General features: G+C 50.6%; 8 protein-coding genes across 8 annotated transcripts; 6 read left to right on the forward strand and 2 right to left on the reverse strand.

The window, feature by feature from the left end:
• Positions 1 to 1,075: 1,075 nt before the first annotated feature.
• Positions 1,076 to 3,202, forward strand: GNI_055640 (RNA recognition motif protein; the record flags this gene model as incomplete). Its single annotated transcript, XM_011131637.1, has 2 exons — positions 1,076 to 1,159; positions 1,550 to 3,202. 2 exons carry the CDS (start codon positions 1,076 to 1,078, stop codon positions 3,200 to 3,202), a joined length of 1,737 nt encoding a protein of 578 aa, XP_011129939.1.
• Positions 3,203 to 3,464: 262 nt separating this feature from the next.
• On the forward strand, positions 3,465 to 7,131 carry GNI_055650 (mechanosensitive ion channel family protein; the record flags this gene model as incomplete). The annotated part of the gene is made up of 2 exons (XM_011131638.1): positions 3,465 to 6,201; positions 6,290 to 7,131. 2 exons carry the CDS (start codon positions 3,465 to 3,467, stop codon positions 7,129 to 7,131), a joined length of 3,579 nt encoding a protein of 1,192 aa, XP_011129940.1.
• A 564-nt stretch (positions 7,132 to 7,695) lies between these two features.
• Positions 7,696 to 9,405, reverse strand: GNI_055660 (O-acyltransferase; the record flags this gene model as incomplete). Its single annotated transcript, XM_011131639.1, has 1 exon — positions 7,696 to 9,405. One exon carries the CDS (start codon positions 9,403 to 9,405, stop codon positions 7,696 to 7,698), a length of 1,710 nt encoding a protein of 569 aa, XP_011129941.1.
• Positions 9,406 to 9,859: 454 nt separating this feature from the next.
• On the reverse strand, positions 9,860 to 10,822 carry GNI_055670 (ubiquitin-conjugating enzyme; the record flags this gene model as incomplete). Its single annotated transcript, XM_011131640.1, has 3 exons — positions 9,860 to 10,141; positions 10,392 to 10,576; positions 10,729 to 10,822. The coding sequence occupies 3 exons, from the start codon at positions 10,820 to 10,822 to the stop codon at positions 9,860 to 9,862; spliced, it is 561 nt and encodes a 186-aa protein (XP_011129942.1).
• Positions 10,823 to 10,875: 53 nt separating this feature from the next.
• Positions 10,876 to 11,490, forward strand: GNI_055680 (putative transmembrane protein; the record flags this gene model as incomplete). The annotated part of the gene is made up of 1 exon (XM_011131641.1): positions 10,876 to 11,490. One exon carries the CDS (start codon positions 10,876 to 10,878, stop codon positions 11,488 to 11,490), a length of 615 nt encoding a protein of 204 aa, XP_011129943.1.
• Positions 11,491 to 12,008: 518 nt separating this feature from the next.
• On the forward strand, positions 12,009 to 14,233 carry GNI_055690 (putative glycerol-3-phosphate acyltransferase; the record flags this gene model as incomplete). Its single annotated transcript, XM_011131642.1, has 2 exons — positions 12,009 to 12,037; positions 12,076 to 14,233. 2 exons carry the CDS (start codon positions 12,009 to 12,011, stop codon positions 14,231 to 14,233), a joined length of 2,187 nt encoding a protein of 728 aa, XP_011129944.1.
• A 51-nt stretch (positions 14,234 to 14,284) lies between these two features.
• On the forward strand, positions 14,285 to 15,209 carry GNI_055700 (ADP-ribosylation factor-like protein 2; the record flags this gene model as incomplete). The annotated part of the gene is made up of 3 exons (XM_011131643.1): positions 14,285 to 14,316; positions 14,465 to 14,861; positions 14,907 to 15,209. 3 exons carry the CDS (start codon positions 14,285 to 14,287, stop codon positions 15,207 to 15,209), a joined length of 732 nt encoding a protein of 243 aa, XP_011129945.1.
• Positions 15,210 to 16,793: 1,584 nt separating this feature from the next.
• Positions 16,794 to 16,979, forward strand: GNI_055710 (L-lactate dehydrogenase; the record flags this gene model as incomplete). Its single annotated transcript, XM_011131644.1, has 1 exon — positions 16,794 to 16,979. A coding segment is annotated over one exon (186 nt), but the record flags the coding sequence as incomplete, so codon positions are not given.

A 16,979-nucleotide genomic window follows, 5' to 3' on the forward strand; every position in this document is an offset into this window, starting at 1 on the left:
GAAGGGCGTCAGGGAACCACCAAGAAGACCGACGAGTCCCCCACAGAGGTTGCGATAAATGCAGTGACGCATCCATGTGCGAAAGAGCTCTTAAATGCCCGGCAAGTTTCTCCCGACGCCCGGGCATCAATTCCCGGGGGCCAGTCTCCCGGAGGTCAGTCTCCAGATGGCCAACCTCCAGCTAACTGTTCTCCCAGTCCTGGGTATCTGAGAGCCGGAGCGCCCGAAAGTGGGGTCGAGCTGGAATCGAACCCACAACGCAAAGCCAGAAAGAGCAGATTCCACTCCAGGAACCCGTCTCGGGTACAGTGCAGACGTCAGCACATGGCCAACTGCGCCGAGACACTGCAGAACTCAGTCGCCCGCACCAGCGCCACTATCATTCCCCTGACGTCATCAAATAGCACGTCACCAAATCGCACTTCACCGAATCGGAAGTCATCGACCCCCAAGTCTCCTAACCCCAGGCCGTCACGTAGCGTATGCGACAGCCATCTGGACGGAGCCATCTGGAGTGCCGGAACACTGCTAGACGGTCCCGTCTGTAGCAGTCCCCACTCGCCAGGTCAAAGGTTGGTGGAGGGCGCCATTGGTTCAATCTCGGACAACAATAGCGGCCAGGGTGAGCCCCAGTATGAAGCTTTGTCATATCAGGCCCCATCATGTCAGGCCCCATCATGTCCGGTGCTGATGTCTGATGGTGGGCCCCAAGCGATTCGCCGATCGGATATCGAGGAGTTATTGGAAGCAGTAAGTTACGTCCCTTTGCGCGGTTACAGAAATAGCATGAGCTGAGCCGCCGGGGGGCAATTACGGGCTCCAGAAATAGCCCAGCTCCCTTCGTGTCCCCCCGTTTTGTCTGCAGTTATTTCTTTTCTAGGCAGAAGCTTTAATTCGAGAGAATCGTTGGCTATGGTCGAAACTACGTCAGCACTCTCGCCGCGGGTCCCGGAGGCCACCGACGGGTGGTACGGTGGGCTAGATGTGTCTGTGAGTGCGGGTGGATGTGATCGATACCGAACTGTCCTAAGGTCGGGCCTCGGCCTGCCTGACTTTTTTTTATTGAAATACCTATATGGCATCGGTGACTTGCCCGATATGCGTCGAGAAGATTGATTCTCATGACCGCAGGTTTTTCCCCTGCCCCTGTGGATTTCAGGTGAGACGAAAAGATCATCGCTTCCCCCCTCCCATCCTAAGGCCGATATTTAGTTGAGCTGCAAGCTGGAATTGCAACGGCGAAAACAATCTGGCCGGCCCTTCTCCCACCCCGGTCCGGGCCTCCCCAGTTGCATCGCGGCTGCATATTTCTGATTAGCTCCCCTTCCTTGTTCGTTGGGTCTGCCAAAACCTGGGCGCATCAAGGTTTTAAGGGTTTGGTTTGGCCTATTTGGACTTGGGTCTAAGACCCTGGGTCTATTAGGTTCTGTTGAGCCCTATTAAGTTCTGTTGAGTCCTATCAAGGGCTGTTAAGCCCTACCTGTTAAGCCCAACCTGTCAAGGCGTGGCCTTTCGGAATATCGAGCCCATTGAAATGAGTGTTCTTTAGACTTGCTTTTGGTGCTATCGTAAGTTGCGTGACACTACGAATGTGTGTCCGAAGTGTCGTCGGGACTACGTGGATGAGAATATAAAGTTGCGGAACATTACGGAGGCTGAGAAGGAGCAATCGGTTCCATCGGATACTTCGTTTGGTCGGAGTTCGGACGAGGAGGAGGACGGTTCGACAACGTCTTCATCAACGGTGAAGTCTTCACGAGTACTGGCAACTCCAGTGGTGGAGGGTGGTGCCGCAAAGCCGGGTAAGAAGAAGGCTGTGGACCGGCGGTTGTCTTCATTACGAGATGTGAGGGTGGTTCGTCGCGACTTGTGTTATCTAGTGGGCCTACCTTTGGAGGCTGTGGCGGATGAGAGTAGATTGAAGGAATTTGAGTTCTTTGGTAAGTATGGTAAGGTGGTGAATATCATTGTTAATCGGAACCCGAATTTCAAGTGTCCGGATAAGAAACGTTCGTGTGCGGTATACATAACTTACGCAACACGTCTGGAGGCGAAGACGGCTATATTGGATAGTGATGACTGTCTGTTCGAGGGACGACGGCTACGGGCCAGCTATGGTACGACTAAGTACTGTAGTAGTTATTTGCGGAATCAACGTTGTACCAATAAGGCTTGCTTCTACTTACACGAACGAGGCGCCCTTCAAGATAGCTTTACTGTCGACCAGCTCAACCACGTCAAGGAACAATCCCGAAACCTCACTTGCTCCGCCATTCTCGGCGACGAACTCAACCAGGGCGGCCACCAACGGTGCGCTGCCACCGGTGTGTCGCTCTTCGGCAAATCCCGCCGTGAAGTCGTCGACTACTACGCCTCCATCGACCCTGTTGCCGAAGACCTCCTGGTCCTGCCCTCCGTTTTGGAAGATGTCGTCACCCGAAAACAGGCACTCAACAGAAACCCCCTCGCGAAGGGAACCCCCCAACTCAACGGGAACAATCAGCTCAATAAAGATGCACGACTCAGCCCTGCTCGACTGGAAAATACAGGTCAACTGGGCAGTACGGGTCAACAGAACGACCTTCCGTTGGCCCACGACGTTCCTCTTACCGGAAACAATCTTCCGGTGAGTGGCGAGGGCAAAGAGCTCGTGGTTGTTTCGCAGGTGGCGAAAGCAGAGACCATGGCGGCGCGACTACGCAACTCCGCCCACAAAATACTTCAGAAAGCGAAAAGCATTGACCATGGAACGGCAACCCCGGCGACGGCGACCACGACCGCTGTATATAGGACTGCTTCTGTTGATCAACAAAGTCGCTCCCTCGAGGCCGGCAGCTTCGACGAAAGCAACCAGCCGATGAAAAATGGCCTGAGACATGGCAGTGACAGTATGGTAGTGGGGTCGATGATCGCAGTTGCCTTTATCCCCGAACCACCATCTACATACCATACGATTGTGCACCCTGCACTGCAAAGAGAGTGGGGCTGGGGCATGTCTTCTCAGAATTCGATGGATTGGAGTCTGAAGGCGTTGGTATCACCACTGAGTCCCAAGGACGGACAAGTTGGACCACCTCGAGATGGTCCCAGTCGCCTGCTGAAGAGATCATGCGTGACATCAGCGGACTTAACGGCTACCTATAGTCGTGACTATAACCACTGGAAAGCACGAGCCGTAGCATATCCTCCCGGCCTATATTGACTTGGTCGCGAAATCCATCGTAGAGCAGGGAGCTACCTACCTGCATTTTTCTATATATATTCAACAATGATAAGCAACACAAAGCGTGCTTCCCCCCTGGGTGGCTGACTAAAACATCATCTCCTTCCCACCACCATCGTCTCCTTCCCACCACCATCGTCTCCTTCCCACCACCATCGTCTCCTTCCCACCACCATCGTCTCCTTGGCCCGGTTGAATTAATTTTAGGTATATGTTACGGGGGGTAATAATAAAATAGGTTATGGCACTGGGTGTACCAGCGGGTAGCAGCACCCCTGCGGATCATCCGTATCCTCATGCAGCGATACCGGCTACTTATTCAGTGCCCGTATGGTTGAATCAAGCGGCAGATACATTGGCAGAGAATAGTCAGGATGACATTCTAATTCCGGCGGATGCACAAGATGATGATTTTGAGGATGAGGATGACGATCAGGGTGGTTCGGATGAGGCTTCTAAATGGATGAAGAAGTTACATAAGGCAGTGTTCGGTTCATCAACAGTATTGTTAATGAACTTAGTGGTTGGTATTGTGATATTGGTGTGTTGTATTTTGAATGATGTACCATGGCGTTTAGGTGGTGTGTTATTTTCAATATTCTTCGGACTAAGTTTCTCTACATTACTGCTGCGATTCGTTTGGATTAAGCTGGTATTGGAACCTTTCTTGCCAGAGCAACGTCAGTTGAACTTGATTACTTGGTTCCTGGATCCTGAATATGGTACTTTGTTATGGACAGTGGTAGCATTCTTGCTATTTAATAATGGTCTTGATAAGGACTTCGGCGAGAATGGTATAGACGTAGAAGGTTATCATCTGTCTTTCGCTAAAGACTACGGAATCATCTACCCATCGGAATATCAGACCGTGCGCTACACACTTATCTTCCTGATCCTATGGGCCGCTCGAGATTCTATTGTTAAACTAATCATGTTCCGTCTAATGCTTGGGTTCCTAATGAATTTCAATAATGAGGTAATCCAGTTCTTACATCGGTACTCATTAATCCGACGACTCAACGCAGCCTGGGTTAAACTTGTTCCTTCATCCGATACGACCTTGGAGATGCTCGATACTCAATACCGGGGCTCTGGTGCTGGGGCAATACTGCCAACAACAGACGGTTCGTTAGATAATCACCGTCACACCAACCGTCCTAACGCCAACCGTCCTAACGCCAGCCGCGGTCACGGTAGCAATCAGGCCACGCCACCTGCTGTCACCGCCGGACGGCAGCCGTTGATGACTTTAGCTTCACTCAACGAAGAAAACATCTCTCGAAAAGAACGCGCCAAACGGCAAAGAGAATACAGTAAACAGCGACTTAGAGCTCTCGCCACCATTAATCGGTCCCAGAGCAAAACGCAACCAGGGCCGCCATCGCGGCTTGGTTCACGTCTCAATTCCAAGGCCTTTGATACAGGGAGTTATCAATCTAGCACAGGATCCGGTAGTTTCCGAGAAGAGGGCAGCTTTGCCGAAAACAACCACCATCATCGCGGCTCAATCAATCAAGATGACATATTGCCACCTGAACATGAAAGGTCGAAGTGGAACTTTGACTTCACCGCAGGCCAAAAGAAACGTCGCGAACGCGAATATCATGTAGAGTATACAGGTCGAGCTCTGCCCAAAAATCTGGAAGTGAAGAACATACTTGCTACTCAACGCTCTCGTCTGGCCAATCTTGCCACCATCAACTGGCTACGAGACCAAGCCGTGGTATTCTTCGTAGATGGACAACGCTGTGAATTACGTTCCAAAGCTGAAGCTCGTTACTACGGCCAACAGCTCTTCGAAACGCTCCTCAATTTCCGTCAAACACTACTAGATGTCGAAGAGGAAGAAAAAGCCCTTCTCGCTGAACAGCCACACCTACATCCCGCAGCCGTACCCCAGCAAGCAATCCAAAATGTAACCATGGAACAAAACCGACGAGCCAGTCTCTCTTCCGGTCGCGCATCTGTTCGCAAACTCGAGTCCGTTACAGAAGAGGAACCCGTCGCTGTTGACCCACCGCGCACTGGTCCCGCAAAATTGGTCGCCCAGGTCGACGACCTGATCGTGCGTGAGGAAACGCTCCCTGTACAAGACCTACATGAACCAGACGTGGACCGTTTCGCTCTCCAAGATATGGCGCTCCAAGATATGTCGTTACAAGACAGAGACCGCCTGGGGGGGCGGGACCATCGGGGACTGGGATTAGAGCGACCGTCGCTGCAGGAAAGCGACCAGTTTGCGGACCATCAGTTTACGGATCAGTTTACGGATCAGTTTACGGATCAGTTTACGGATCTCCCGGTTGCCAACAAGCCCCAACGTCTTATCCCGCGTCAGCAGGACAAGACTGGCGACCGACGACGCCGTTCCGGTGACCGTCGTCGTCAGTCCGTAGAACAGAGACGCGGGTCTCGAGGGTCACAACAGGCGGAGGATGCCGGCACCGAGGAGCATCTGAGTCCGGACTCGAGTCCAGGTTCCAACGCTACGGGGCCGAGGCGTCGCCGACGACGACCGTTGCTTAGTGAGTCCAGCAGCGATAGCACACTCACGGACGACATGATGTTAGTAGAACGCACAATTACGCGGAATCGAATTGAGGAACCGGCGCCATTTGGCACGCAGCCGCCGGACTTCACGCACTACCCACAGTTCATGACAGAGGAAATGCACCGAGCCGAACCGCCTAATTACGACAATCTAGCTCGTCGCAAAACATACTCGAAAGGCGCCTCTAAAAATAGCTCAGGTGGGAACCAAATACACAGCACGTACGACACACCCAAATCCGCTTTGGGTCGCATGTGGAATGCCAAGCCTCCTACCGAGGCGCAGCTCGCAGCGATTACAGCTGCTGAAATGCGCAAAGTGAAACTGCAAATGCCGGACGATCGCGACTGCTTGACCGAAGACTTCTTCCAGCTATTCATGAGCGAGAATGACGCCAAACAACTCTGTTCATTCGTCGACCCAGCCAGTAAGCCTCATCCAGCGTGTGTAATCTATTCGTAAAGCGTCTATTCGTGAAGCGTATGTGTAATCTATTCGTAAAGCGTTCCTTTTAGAATTAGGCAAGGTTACTTCGAGCATGTTTACGAAGGCCATCGTTCAGACGTATAAGATTCGGAAGCAGATTGTACATTCATTAGAGGCACAGGAGGAGATTGAATTAGTGTTCTCACGAGTGTGTGAGTACATTATGACTTTCGTAGGAGTACTGATTTACTTATTGGTAATTGGTATTGACCCGAATACTATTATAGTAACTGGTGTAAGTATCTTGACAGGTGCTGGTTTGGTGTTATCCTTTGTTTATACGGATTTCATTCAGTCGATTATACTGTTAGTATTTCTGAATCCATATCGTATAGGAGATCGTGTGCGAATAGATGGAGAGGCACAATATGTTAAGAGGATATCTACATATTTTACTGAGTTCGAAAGCTTACATGGAAGACCACAATATATAGCTCATACACAATTGATTGGCAAGACCTTAATTAACGAAAGTCGTTGTACACACGCGTCTTCAGAAATGAATTTCCTCTTTGGAGAAAGAACTACACCTTCACAATATGCCGCCTTGAAAAAATTATTAGAAGCCTACGTTAAATCCAGACCACAAGAATTCGTTCCAGACTCATTATTCGTTTATATCATGGGAGCAGCACCTGGACACTACATCGAAATTTCTGTCTGGGTTACTCACACTGAAGGCTGGGGAAATTGGATGGTAGTCAGATCCAGTGAAAGTAGCTTAACCCATTACATTATGCGACAGGCTCAATTACTCGGGATGCATTACAAACTACCGGTTCAACGATGGGAGGTTAATAGTGGACCGAAAACCACTACTTCACAGACACCCGTCTCACAATCTCATCTACCCATCAGTCCGGAATTATAATCCCATCAGATCGGAGTTATAATCCCTCTTGAATTAATGAAATTAATCCAACCACCAGAATATCTTAGATTTAATGACTGAGTCCAAAATTAGTAGATTAACAACATTTACATTACTTACCATTACATTACCAACCACCATGTTGATGACATTGACCACACTGGTGGCGATACAGCCAAGGCGATACAGCCAAGGCGATACAAAATACCCAGATAACATTAGAACGCACTGCTTGCATGTAGTACGGTAGACAGAATTGCTTACGCATGTTGCAATGCACAGCAGAGAAGAGCACGGGGTGGGAAGAACTTGGGGTGGGAAGAAGTTGGGGTGGGAAGAAGCCTTTCCAGAGAATGGCAGGGGAGAATGCCATGCAGGGGTGAGTGCCATTCAGTGCACAAGCATCGTGCGTGTCTGTGATGACGGCAGAGGTGCGACCATATCCACGTCTATCACTGTTTACGTGCTTGCAGCACGTGATAGCCACTGATCAGTCCCAAGGAATGCAGCACACACGTGTGCGAATAGTCCGATTTGTTTTATAAACTTGTTCTATAAAATAGGTCAAATAATGTAGACCATATTTTGTCGTCTTGTGTTCCATTCGGTGCCGTACAGGCAGGCCAAGAAGGGGACGCCGATGATGATGCCGAAGCAAAAGTAGTAGTTGCCGAAAGCGGTCCCTTTGTGGTACTTGCTGAGGGCGATAAGTGGGATTTGGAACATCATCAACGTGAACATCCATCCAGCCACGAACCCCAAGGTGGCAGTGAGGAAGAACTCATGGATAACGGCAGAGAACAAAAACGTCAGCAATGACGCAACGAACTGGCCTTTAAGAACGCGACCAACTCTTCTTGCCGTCCGGCCTCCACCGCTTTGCCCCGTCGAGTCTGCGTGGTGGTACATACTCCATACCGACTTGACAAAGGAGTAGATGGGACGGTAGCAGTGGGAGTATAAGAAAAGGTGGACAGGGCGATTCCATTTGCGGGAAAATTCCTCCCAAGTAGTGCAGTTCCAGAAGTCTTCATAGAACTCGCGATCCGGGTAGCCTGTGACTTCGGCCAGCATGTTCAGTATGCACTCGAACATCATATAGAAAAACAACAGATCCATGATGAACAGAGGACTGATAAGCTTCGTGTATGTATAAAGATAGTTCGCTTTGGATGCGTTGTCCATTACAGGAATTACGTCACGTGACGCTATTAAGAAGATCGAAGACAAGGTCAATAACAACAGAAATGTCTTGCCCACGAAATAACGCAGACGGAAGCGGGGGACATCTCTGGACCTCCCCAATGCCGAAGCCTGCTTCAACACCGACGATGACTCCCATTGCTTCAATGTCCTCGTCGACTCCCCTTCTCCTAGTCTCGCAGTCGACGCAGCTGTAGGCACTTGCTGATTTTCGTCCTCCCCTTCGAGTTCACAGTTGGCCAACGAAACACTCAGTTTGAGTTCAGGCAGTGTGTAAATGACGCTGGGCACGAAAAGGAATCTTGTGAAGTCCTGCAATGTGCAACAGTTAGGGAAATCGTACAGAGCACACGCTTTCGAACATTCTGCTTCACAACCCGGCGATAAACAACCACCCTCAACAGGTTCGCTCCCATCATCTACCTGACTCTCATCAGCCCGCTCGACCTGACTCTCATCAGCCCGCTCGACCGTTTCTCTCATAGTCTTCTCTGCCACCATCTTGGGTACGTTGTCGGTACCGCATTCAGTTACGTTATCAGTTACGTTGTCGGTTACATTATCAGTTACACTATCAGTAAGTAAAGTGGGATTCTCAGTCTCAGTTGCGGCTTCCGACTTTTCTGCGGGGATGTCCGTTTTCTCTGTGGAGTCCTCTTTCCTGTCTGCTTGGCGGTTCTGGGTATTGAGGTTTTTGGGAAGGAGGTTCTCGTGGTCTAGTTGTTCCAGAGCCTTTGTGCTGTGTGATGGCTCTCGGAGGTGTAGTCCGTTGTGCAGCCAAAGGGTATGGGTAGTGCACACATAGGAGTGGATCTTCATGAGGTGGATCATACCCACGGACATGATGAACACTGAAGGGAACACCGACCAGTCTCTACCACGGGCAACGGATACGCACACGCCTGTGAGCGTGAGCATGACCACAGCCAACAGCACCCGCACTTTATTCGGTCGTCGCAGCTTCGGGTAACACCGGAACAATCCGTAGGCTGCAAAGGACCAGAGGATGGCGAAAAGCCAAGTACCAATCAGTAAACGGAAATCGCCGAATGCGTCCTTAGCCAATTCCATATCCAACAACTCCCCCGTCTCATAGTAAGTATATATAGGAGAGGTAACCACCCATACAGCATCCACAATATCTATAACACATTACAGGAACACATTATAAGACAAGACCCGGTAACCATCCGGACCAGGGATATCTGCATTAATGAATGCCCCGGGGCCGGGGGACGCAGAATAACAAACTTTCAAGAAGGGACACAAGGAGGAATGTTGCTTACGGACAAGTCTTGCCAGGCCTGCCAAATTGGACCTGCTTATGGTGCTTTCGGGGTCCAGAATGTCCAGCCTGCTCGGCCTGGTGACTCGCACAGGTTCCCACAGCCGGCCTGGCTTCGCCATGTGACCAAAAAAATTCGTGCAAGCACCGACTTTTCATCCCATTGTCCCTATTGTCCCTTCCCCCATTGAAACATGACATTTTTGCTTGCCTAATGTGTCCTCAAAATAGATCGCTGTTTTATCGCTGTTGACTACCACTGTTTATTACGTCAGTGTATTCCTGATGAGGCGTACCGTATGAACGGCCTCTCATTGTGTGACACACAGCACGACTAAATTCCGACGCATCTCCAGCAAGGAGGTTAGCTGCCTCTTTATTTAGGGGGTCTTCCGTTTGAGGATGGAAGAAGAGGTCTAGTAGACCCAGCACGACGGAGTATACCGATAATATAGGGTTCCAACCCACGCCAAGGATGTTCAGACACACACTGCCGTTTCTATCAATATTTGGGTGGAATATCTACAACGAAACTTGTAACGACAATATCAAACAGAGCTCCCTAACACCTGGTCGGTAGGGTCATACTGCCCACCTGGTAGGGCCACGCTATCAGCACACCCACCCTTGGGCTCAAGTCTTTGAGGGGCTCAAGTCTTTGAGGGGCTCAAGTCTTTGAGGGGTTCGACTCTTTTAGGGGTTCGACCCTTTGAGGGGTTCGTATGTGCATTGTTCCGATATCAGTGTGTACCACGTGTGATGGATAACTTACCATTTGGGTACATCTGACCTTGGGGGGGTCGTGGGGATAATTGGCCGGCACTGTAATCTGAAATCGGAAGCACCCACCCTTGTAATAACCAGTATCAGGCTCTATGTAGGCTACCAAGCTCTTCAGGTCGTTTTCGTTCGGAATTTCGAGTCTACATTGCGCCGGCAAGTCGATGTTCTTCAGGTCTACAACAAATAGCGCCCATTTCTAGCTTCCGTGTGCTAGAGCTTCCGTGTGCTAGAGCTTCTGTATGGTGCTGCCCATCATGTCCCCGTGTTATCAAAGATGTCAGGGGGCGGGGGGGGAAGTCGGGGTCAAGACCAATGGTGTAGTTTACCTGATTGAAGTCGGATTACTGCGGGGTCAATGAGGCAGCGGGAGGGTTTTTCCGATGCAGGTTGTGCCTGCTTATTTCGATGAGTACGTAGCATGTGTTGGTATCAGAAAAAGGGTCCTCGACAAGGGGTAATTTTGTGTGGTGAAAATGGATCTCTTGTTGGAGAGTATTTGGCGGCCGGAAGATGGTCGATCTTCCGGGACGGGAGCCAAAGCTTTATCAGGCGGCAAGTCAGGCGGCAAGTCAGGCGGGAAGTTGGCGACTAGCAAGCCCCCAACAAGTATGTTTGATGCGATACGGGAAGCGGAAGATGAGGAAGTCACGCTGGCGTCGAAGGCTGGGGAACCAGGTCTGGACGCGCCCATAAATGCCAGCGAGGACGTGAAGGTATTGTTCACCAAGAGGGCATGGGGCTTGAGTGTCAACCCGGTCAAGGCCCATGGTCCGGGTATATTCATGACTTACATGATGGGTGGCAACGGTATCTTCGGCCTCGTCTTCCTCGGCTTCACCATGATCACGGCTATCAAAACTCTCCTCATGGTCAACAAAGTCTTCGACGACTTCGAACGCTCAAGCAAGGTCAAGGGCAACACCACTCTCCAGCGATCCGCCTACGTCCTTTTCTCTCTCGCCTTCATCGGCTACTTCACCTACCGCGCTGCCTCTATCGGAATCCTCCCGGTTGGCGACATACGCTCACATCTGCCCGTCAGAAACACCACTCCCGCCTGGCCCAAGTACCTAGACAACGACCTTTAACCTGCCAGTCAGCAGTCGATAGCCGACCAGTCAGTAGTCGGCCTCGACAGTCAGCAGTTGACTAGTGGACCAGTCGACAGTCACCAGTCGACCAGTCGAAAGTTCAATGACAAACACCCGAGTCAGCCGCCGAAATGTCCTGCCTGGTCCCTGGGCGCCAATCCACGGGTCCGGCGTATTGCACGTTGCTAGCTGACAGCAAGCGACGTGACGGTCACTTCAGATTTGGAGGATTTCGCTTCAAGTCGAAGTTGTCTTCATCACTGAGGTGAGTTCGCCCATCACTGAGGTGAGTTCGCCCATGTTTAAGCATCCGAAAGACCCGCGTTCAAAGACCCTGAATGCTGCTGCTGAGAGCAAGACCATGGTAGCTTTGGCTTGTTTATCAAATGACTTCTTCTTATGACCGAGGGTTATTGGTCCAAGGACTCATGAGTCAAGCATCTCATGAGTCAAGCATCTTATGGGGCAAGCATCTTATGGGGGTATTGAGTTGGGGGGTGAAAAAAATTGGGAGGATGTACATAGTTGCAAGGGCGGTAGCGCAGTAAGTGTAACCGGCTGATGGAACGTACATGTTGGTAGGTGTATTGTGGCGACCTTTTTTGGTGACGTTCGAGCGGTGGGTCTGGAACGTATTCCGGTGGAAGGTCCGGTAATCTTTGTGGGCAATCACAACAACAAGTTTGTTGATGCATCTGTGGTGATGGCATGTGTTCCAAGGTCGTTACGGTTTCTGATCGCGACCGTCTCTCTTTCGGTTCGGGTTGTTGGTCGCCTCGCCAAGTTTGCAGGCGCCATTGGAGTTAGCCGGCCGCAGGATATGAAGTTTGTGGGAATGGGAAGGATCATGGCCCTCGTGGCAGACGGGGAGCTGGACGATCTCTACGACCGTGCCACGACCGCTAGCGAGAACAACTGTGGTGAAAACGGTCGAGAGACCCAGTCTGGTGAGACCCAGTCTGGTGAGAACAAGTCTGGTGAGAACCAGTCTGGTGAGAACCAGTCTGGTGAGACCCAGCCTGGTGAGACCCAGTCTGGTGAGACCCAGTCTGGTGAGACCCAGTCTGGTGGGACTCAGGAGACGCCATCGAGGGAGATGCAGTATACCATGTATGGGAACAATCAAACCAGGTTTCGAATTGACTGTAAGAAGCACGACCGGGTGCTACTGGACGGCACGATGTTTTCGGTCGTGGAGGTGCGTAACGACCACGAGCTGATAGTTACAAGTAGGGATGTGGTGGTTTCCTCGGCTCTGTTGAAGAATTCGGCCGGTACGTTCGTGGCAGCGGTGTCTGGAGACTTGATAAAAGAGGAGGTTAGCGGCGAGCTTGGGCGCGTAGGAGCGACTTTTACGGTTTTCCCTAAGGTGGATCAGGGAGATGTGTATGAGTCAGTTTCCCAGGCGTTGTATGAGGGGAGCAGCATTTGTGTATTTCCTGAAGGCGGTAGTCACGACCGACCAGAGCTGTTGCCATTAAAGCCAGGTGTGGCGATAATGGCTCTGAATAGTGCCCTAATGGGAGTGGAAGATCTATTAATCATACCCCTAGGGATCCATTACTTTGATAGACATAAATTTGGTAGTAGAACCATTGTGCAAGTTGGTCAGCCAATCCCGATACGGGAAGAGTTGATGAGAATGTATTCGGGTCAGGGTAGCAAACGAGAGGCCATTCGTCTTCTTATGGAAGATGTGAAGGATGGAATGGAAGACTGTCTGGTCTATGCGAATAGTTATGATAAATTAAAAGTTATATCTCTATGTTCTTCACTCTATCTTCCAGACCATTTGGCGGTGCAGGCTGAGAAGCGTCATAGACTACAAACTATCTTTACTCAGCTTGTTAATGCTGCGGATATTCTGGCACAGGCAGAGGCTGTTAGTGGTTTGGAAGGATCGTTCAATCTGAAAGAATTGGAGGATACTGTTCAGGCCTATGATCATTTGTTAGAAGCGAATGGATTAAATGATGTAGATGTTACCAGTATGCACCTGAATGCGGAGAATGCTGCTTTCAAGTTGGTACAATTATTAATCCCAATACTATTACTCAGCGTTGTTGTAGTCCCTGCAATTATGGCCACAGCACCGTTAAAATATATTTTCCGTTTAATGACGGAAAAACATCGCTCTGAAGCACTAGCCAAAAGTAATGTCAAGTTGACAGCAGTGGATGTCATAGCCAGCTACAAAATTGTATGGTGGATCTGCTTCATGCCTATAGTCTTCATCTTGATCGGTTCAATCTGTTCCACTTGGGTTGTTGTAAATCGTGAACTCCTGTTTACAACCGGCAGTCGTTTCCTCCGTATGGATCTTCCACGTCTGTGGATCTTCACATTCTCTCTATTACTCCTGACCCAACCTATAGCTACATACTTGGGTCTTACCTTTCAAAATAAACTTATACCATACCTAAAACAAATGCGATGCTACTACCAAGTATTAATCAGTGAACTTGATGTATGGCGAGGTGGAGAACGCGAAGTTATTATCGATCGCATAGATGTCCAACTTAAAGTTAGGGAGTATGTCAAACACATTTTAAGTATCAAACACTTTCTACAAGCCAACAATAAAAGAGCGAAGAAATTACAAGACACTCTTAACGACCTGGAAAAGCTCATACCACTTGTCATCATAGATAATGACACCAGACGACTCACTAGGCAGAAACGAAAAATCATGCCCGTAGTATACAGGTCAGCCGTCATGAGCAGGGAAGAAATACTCTAATTTTTTTTTACTACAACTTTTCATTCCCAACCGACACCGACAACAAAATATATGACTTCTGTTGCCCTTCGGCTCCTCGTTCTGTATGTCCTTCCACTCCCTCCCTATGCAATGTTCTCGAGGCTATGTTCCTGAGGCGCAACGTTCGAGTTTGACACCAAGAGCGGAGGGGAGGGGCTGCCAGTTTTCTGGAGAGGGGCTGCCAGTTTTCTGACGTTGTTGGCTCATTAGAGGTTTGGACAATGGTGGAAAAAGTACATTTGTGACCAGGTTGTTTGGGGAGGACATCGAGAAGACTCGCCCGACTGTTGGCTTGGTAATTCGGACTAAGACACATATTGTTGATGATGTAATTATAGACGTCGATTACTGGGACGTGGGGGGCCAGGAATCCCTCCGGAGACACTGGCATAATATTTACCACAAGGGAGACGCGGTGGTGTGGGTCATCGACTCCAGTGACGTGGAACGGATGGAAACGTGCTTTGACCAGCTGAAACTCACTGCAGCCGCCATCCGATCCAAGTCGTTAGGCTTTCTTGTGGTTTGCAACAAGCAAGACCTACCCACCGCTCTGAGTGTATCAGACATTCGCCAAGTAAGCACACTGGCTGTCGCTGGCCGCCACGTCGCTCCCCACCACACTCACTTCTTATTCGTCATGCTTTTTTAGCGTATACCAAACGTAAGCGGAACCACGGTCTTCATGGAAGGCTGCTCCGCCGTCCTTATGAGCCCAGACGACCTTGACCAAATAATACGAAAGTTCATCAAGACATTCTTGCCGTCCCTGCCAATAATGGAGAGTCGACTAGTACTTCCCCAAACCCTCTATACAAACCAAGCTCTTGAAAATGGGGAGAAAAAGATACAAGCAGCCATCGACTGGAACCGTCCAATCCAACTACCTGAAATTGACTTCAGATTCACGGCGCTCGAAAAACTCTGCCAAGCCACGCATACCACCACCAGTTAACATCGATTCTCACTCTTAGTTCCCACTCCGCAATTCTTGCTCTTAGTTCCCACTCCGCAATTTTTACTCTCAGTTCTCACGCCACCATTCTCACTCTTAATTCCTACGTTAAACTTCCCTATTAAAAAGTTCTGTACAGTACCTGCACTAACCGTCCAGGCCGACTGTTCCTCACTACCCTTGGTTCTGACATTGATTTTGACGGACACTGCCACTCTTTGTCCAGTCAACGTAAGTTGCCATGTCTCCTCCGTGCCCATGTAACAGTCGTGAGAGATACCCTGAACGTCGCACTCAAAGTTTAGATAAGGGTAGCCCTCACGACTGTCACATAAGCGTGGAGGAGACATGGGTACCACCGACACTAATGGTCCTAACACGAGCTGTGAACTTGGGCCAGATCTCCGAGTAATGCTGCCAGGCCGTGAAAATGAACACGTGGGCTTTGAGCGGTCGGTGGAGCCTCTTGACAGGGACCACCAGCTCGCTGACTCACTGGACGAGATTGAAGGACAGTCGTCCGCCGTAATCCCGTCGAACAAAACGTGGGTTTGGTCTTGGTGACCGAGCTTGAACTCCAGACCCGTCCCGATTGTAATGTATCGTTCGTAAACTTTTCTGGGTTCGCGGTGCAGCGCTACAGACGCTGGCTACCGCGCCCGCTCGACGCCTTGCCAGGTTCGTTCCGTCACATATCGTGGCTGTTCCATTTGCCGGAAAAGTGTCTCGGTTCCCTACCGTCTCGGTTCCCTACCGTCTCGGTTCCCTACCGTCTCGGTTCCCTACCGTGACCCGGTCAGTCACAGCCACACCTTCCCCCTCATTTGACCCTTCCTTGACGTGGACTATTTACCGACCAGAGCCCCCGCCACGGGCGCGCGCCAGACTTCTGATTTGGCCTTGCCGAGTTCTTCATTCCGGCTGCAGCGGTACAGGCACCTCGGGTGACAGTACCGTCTCACCTCAGACAGTGCCAGTCGACACCAACTTGGGAGTCGTGACAGGAGATCCACTTGAGCTTGACTAGGTAGGAACTTAACCATCCATTAAACCATCTAAACCTTACACCTAGGCTATCAAGCCTAGCACTGGCTGCCGGTTTGAGTACGTGAAGTAAGCCCCAGCCCCAGCCCCAGCAGTGGAGTGGACATCCTCCCGGCACTTGTCGTGGTTCGGAATGTCGAGTACGTTGGGATTCGAGATTGATCTGGGTGGCGCGCGAAGGCCCTATGGAGCTGCGCGTAACCCTTCAGTGTGCTGCGATGTCGTGGTAGTGGTGCAGGCAGACGAGGGACGCGGATAACGGGAGCGCTCAAGTAGAAGCCGGAGCGCGGACGAGTGTAGTCCTAGCAGCGACTGGACAGGGCCGGTCGCGGGGGTGTGTTGAGCCGTCAGAGTGTGCGACGGGGACCCGTCGGTCGCCACTGGCAGTTGCATATTATACGCCTTGGCGCCCCGTTCAGCCCTCGGACCACAACCAGCTCAAATACCAAAAAGAGACGCGGAAGACAGGAGACGGCAACGGCACCCTCACCCCGAAACTTTCTCCATATTACACTAACGTATTTTCCTAGTACTTTACAAATGGCTCCCCGCGTCCCTAACAAACGGATCTCGGTGATCGGTGGTGGTGGCATGGTTGGGGCAGCTACTGTGAATGCCTTGATCCTTAAGGGCGTTGCTGCTGAACTTTTGATTGTTGATGTTGCTCCGAAGGCCGCCGAAGGACAGGCTCTTGACATCGCCGACGCCTCCTTCAACTCCCCCGGG

This window comes from Gregarina niphandrodes, assembly GCF_000223845.1.
Source record: "Gregarina niphandrodes unplaced genomic scaffold scaffold00008, whole genome shotgun sequence".
Lineage (NCBI taxonomy): Eukaryota > Apicomplexa > Conoidasida > Eugregarinorida > Gregarinidae > Gregarina > Gregarina niphandrodes.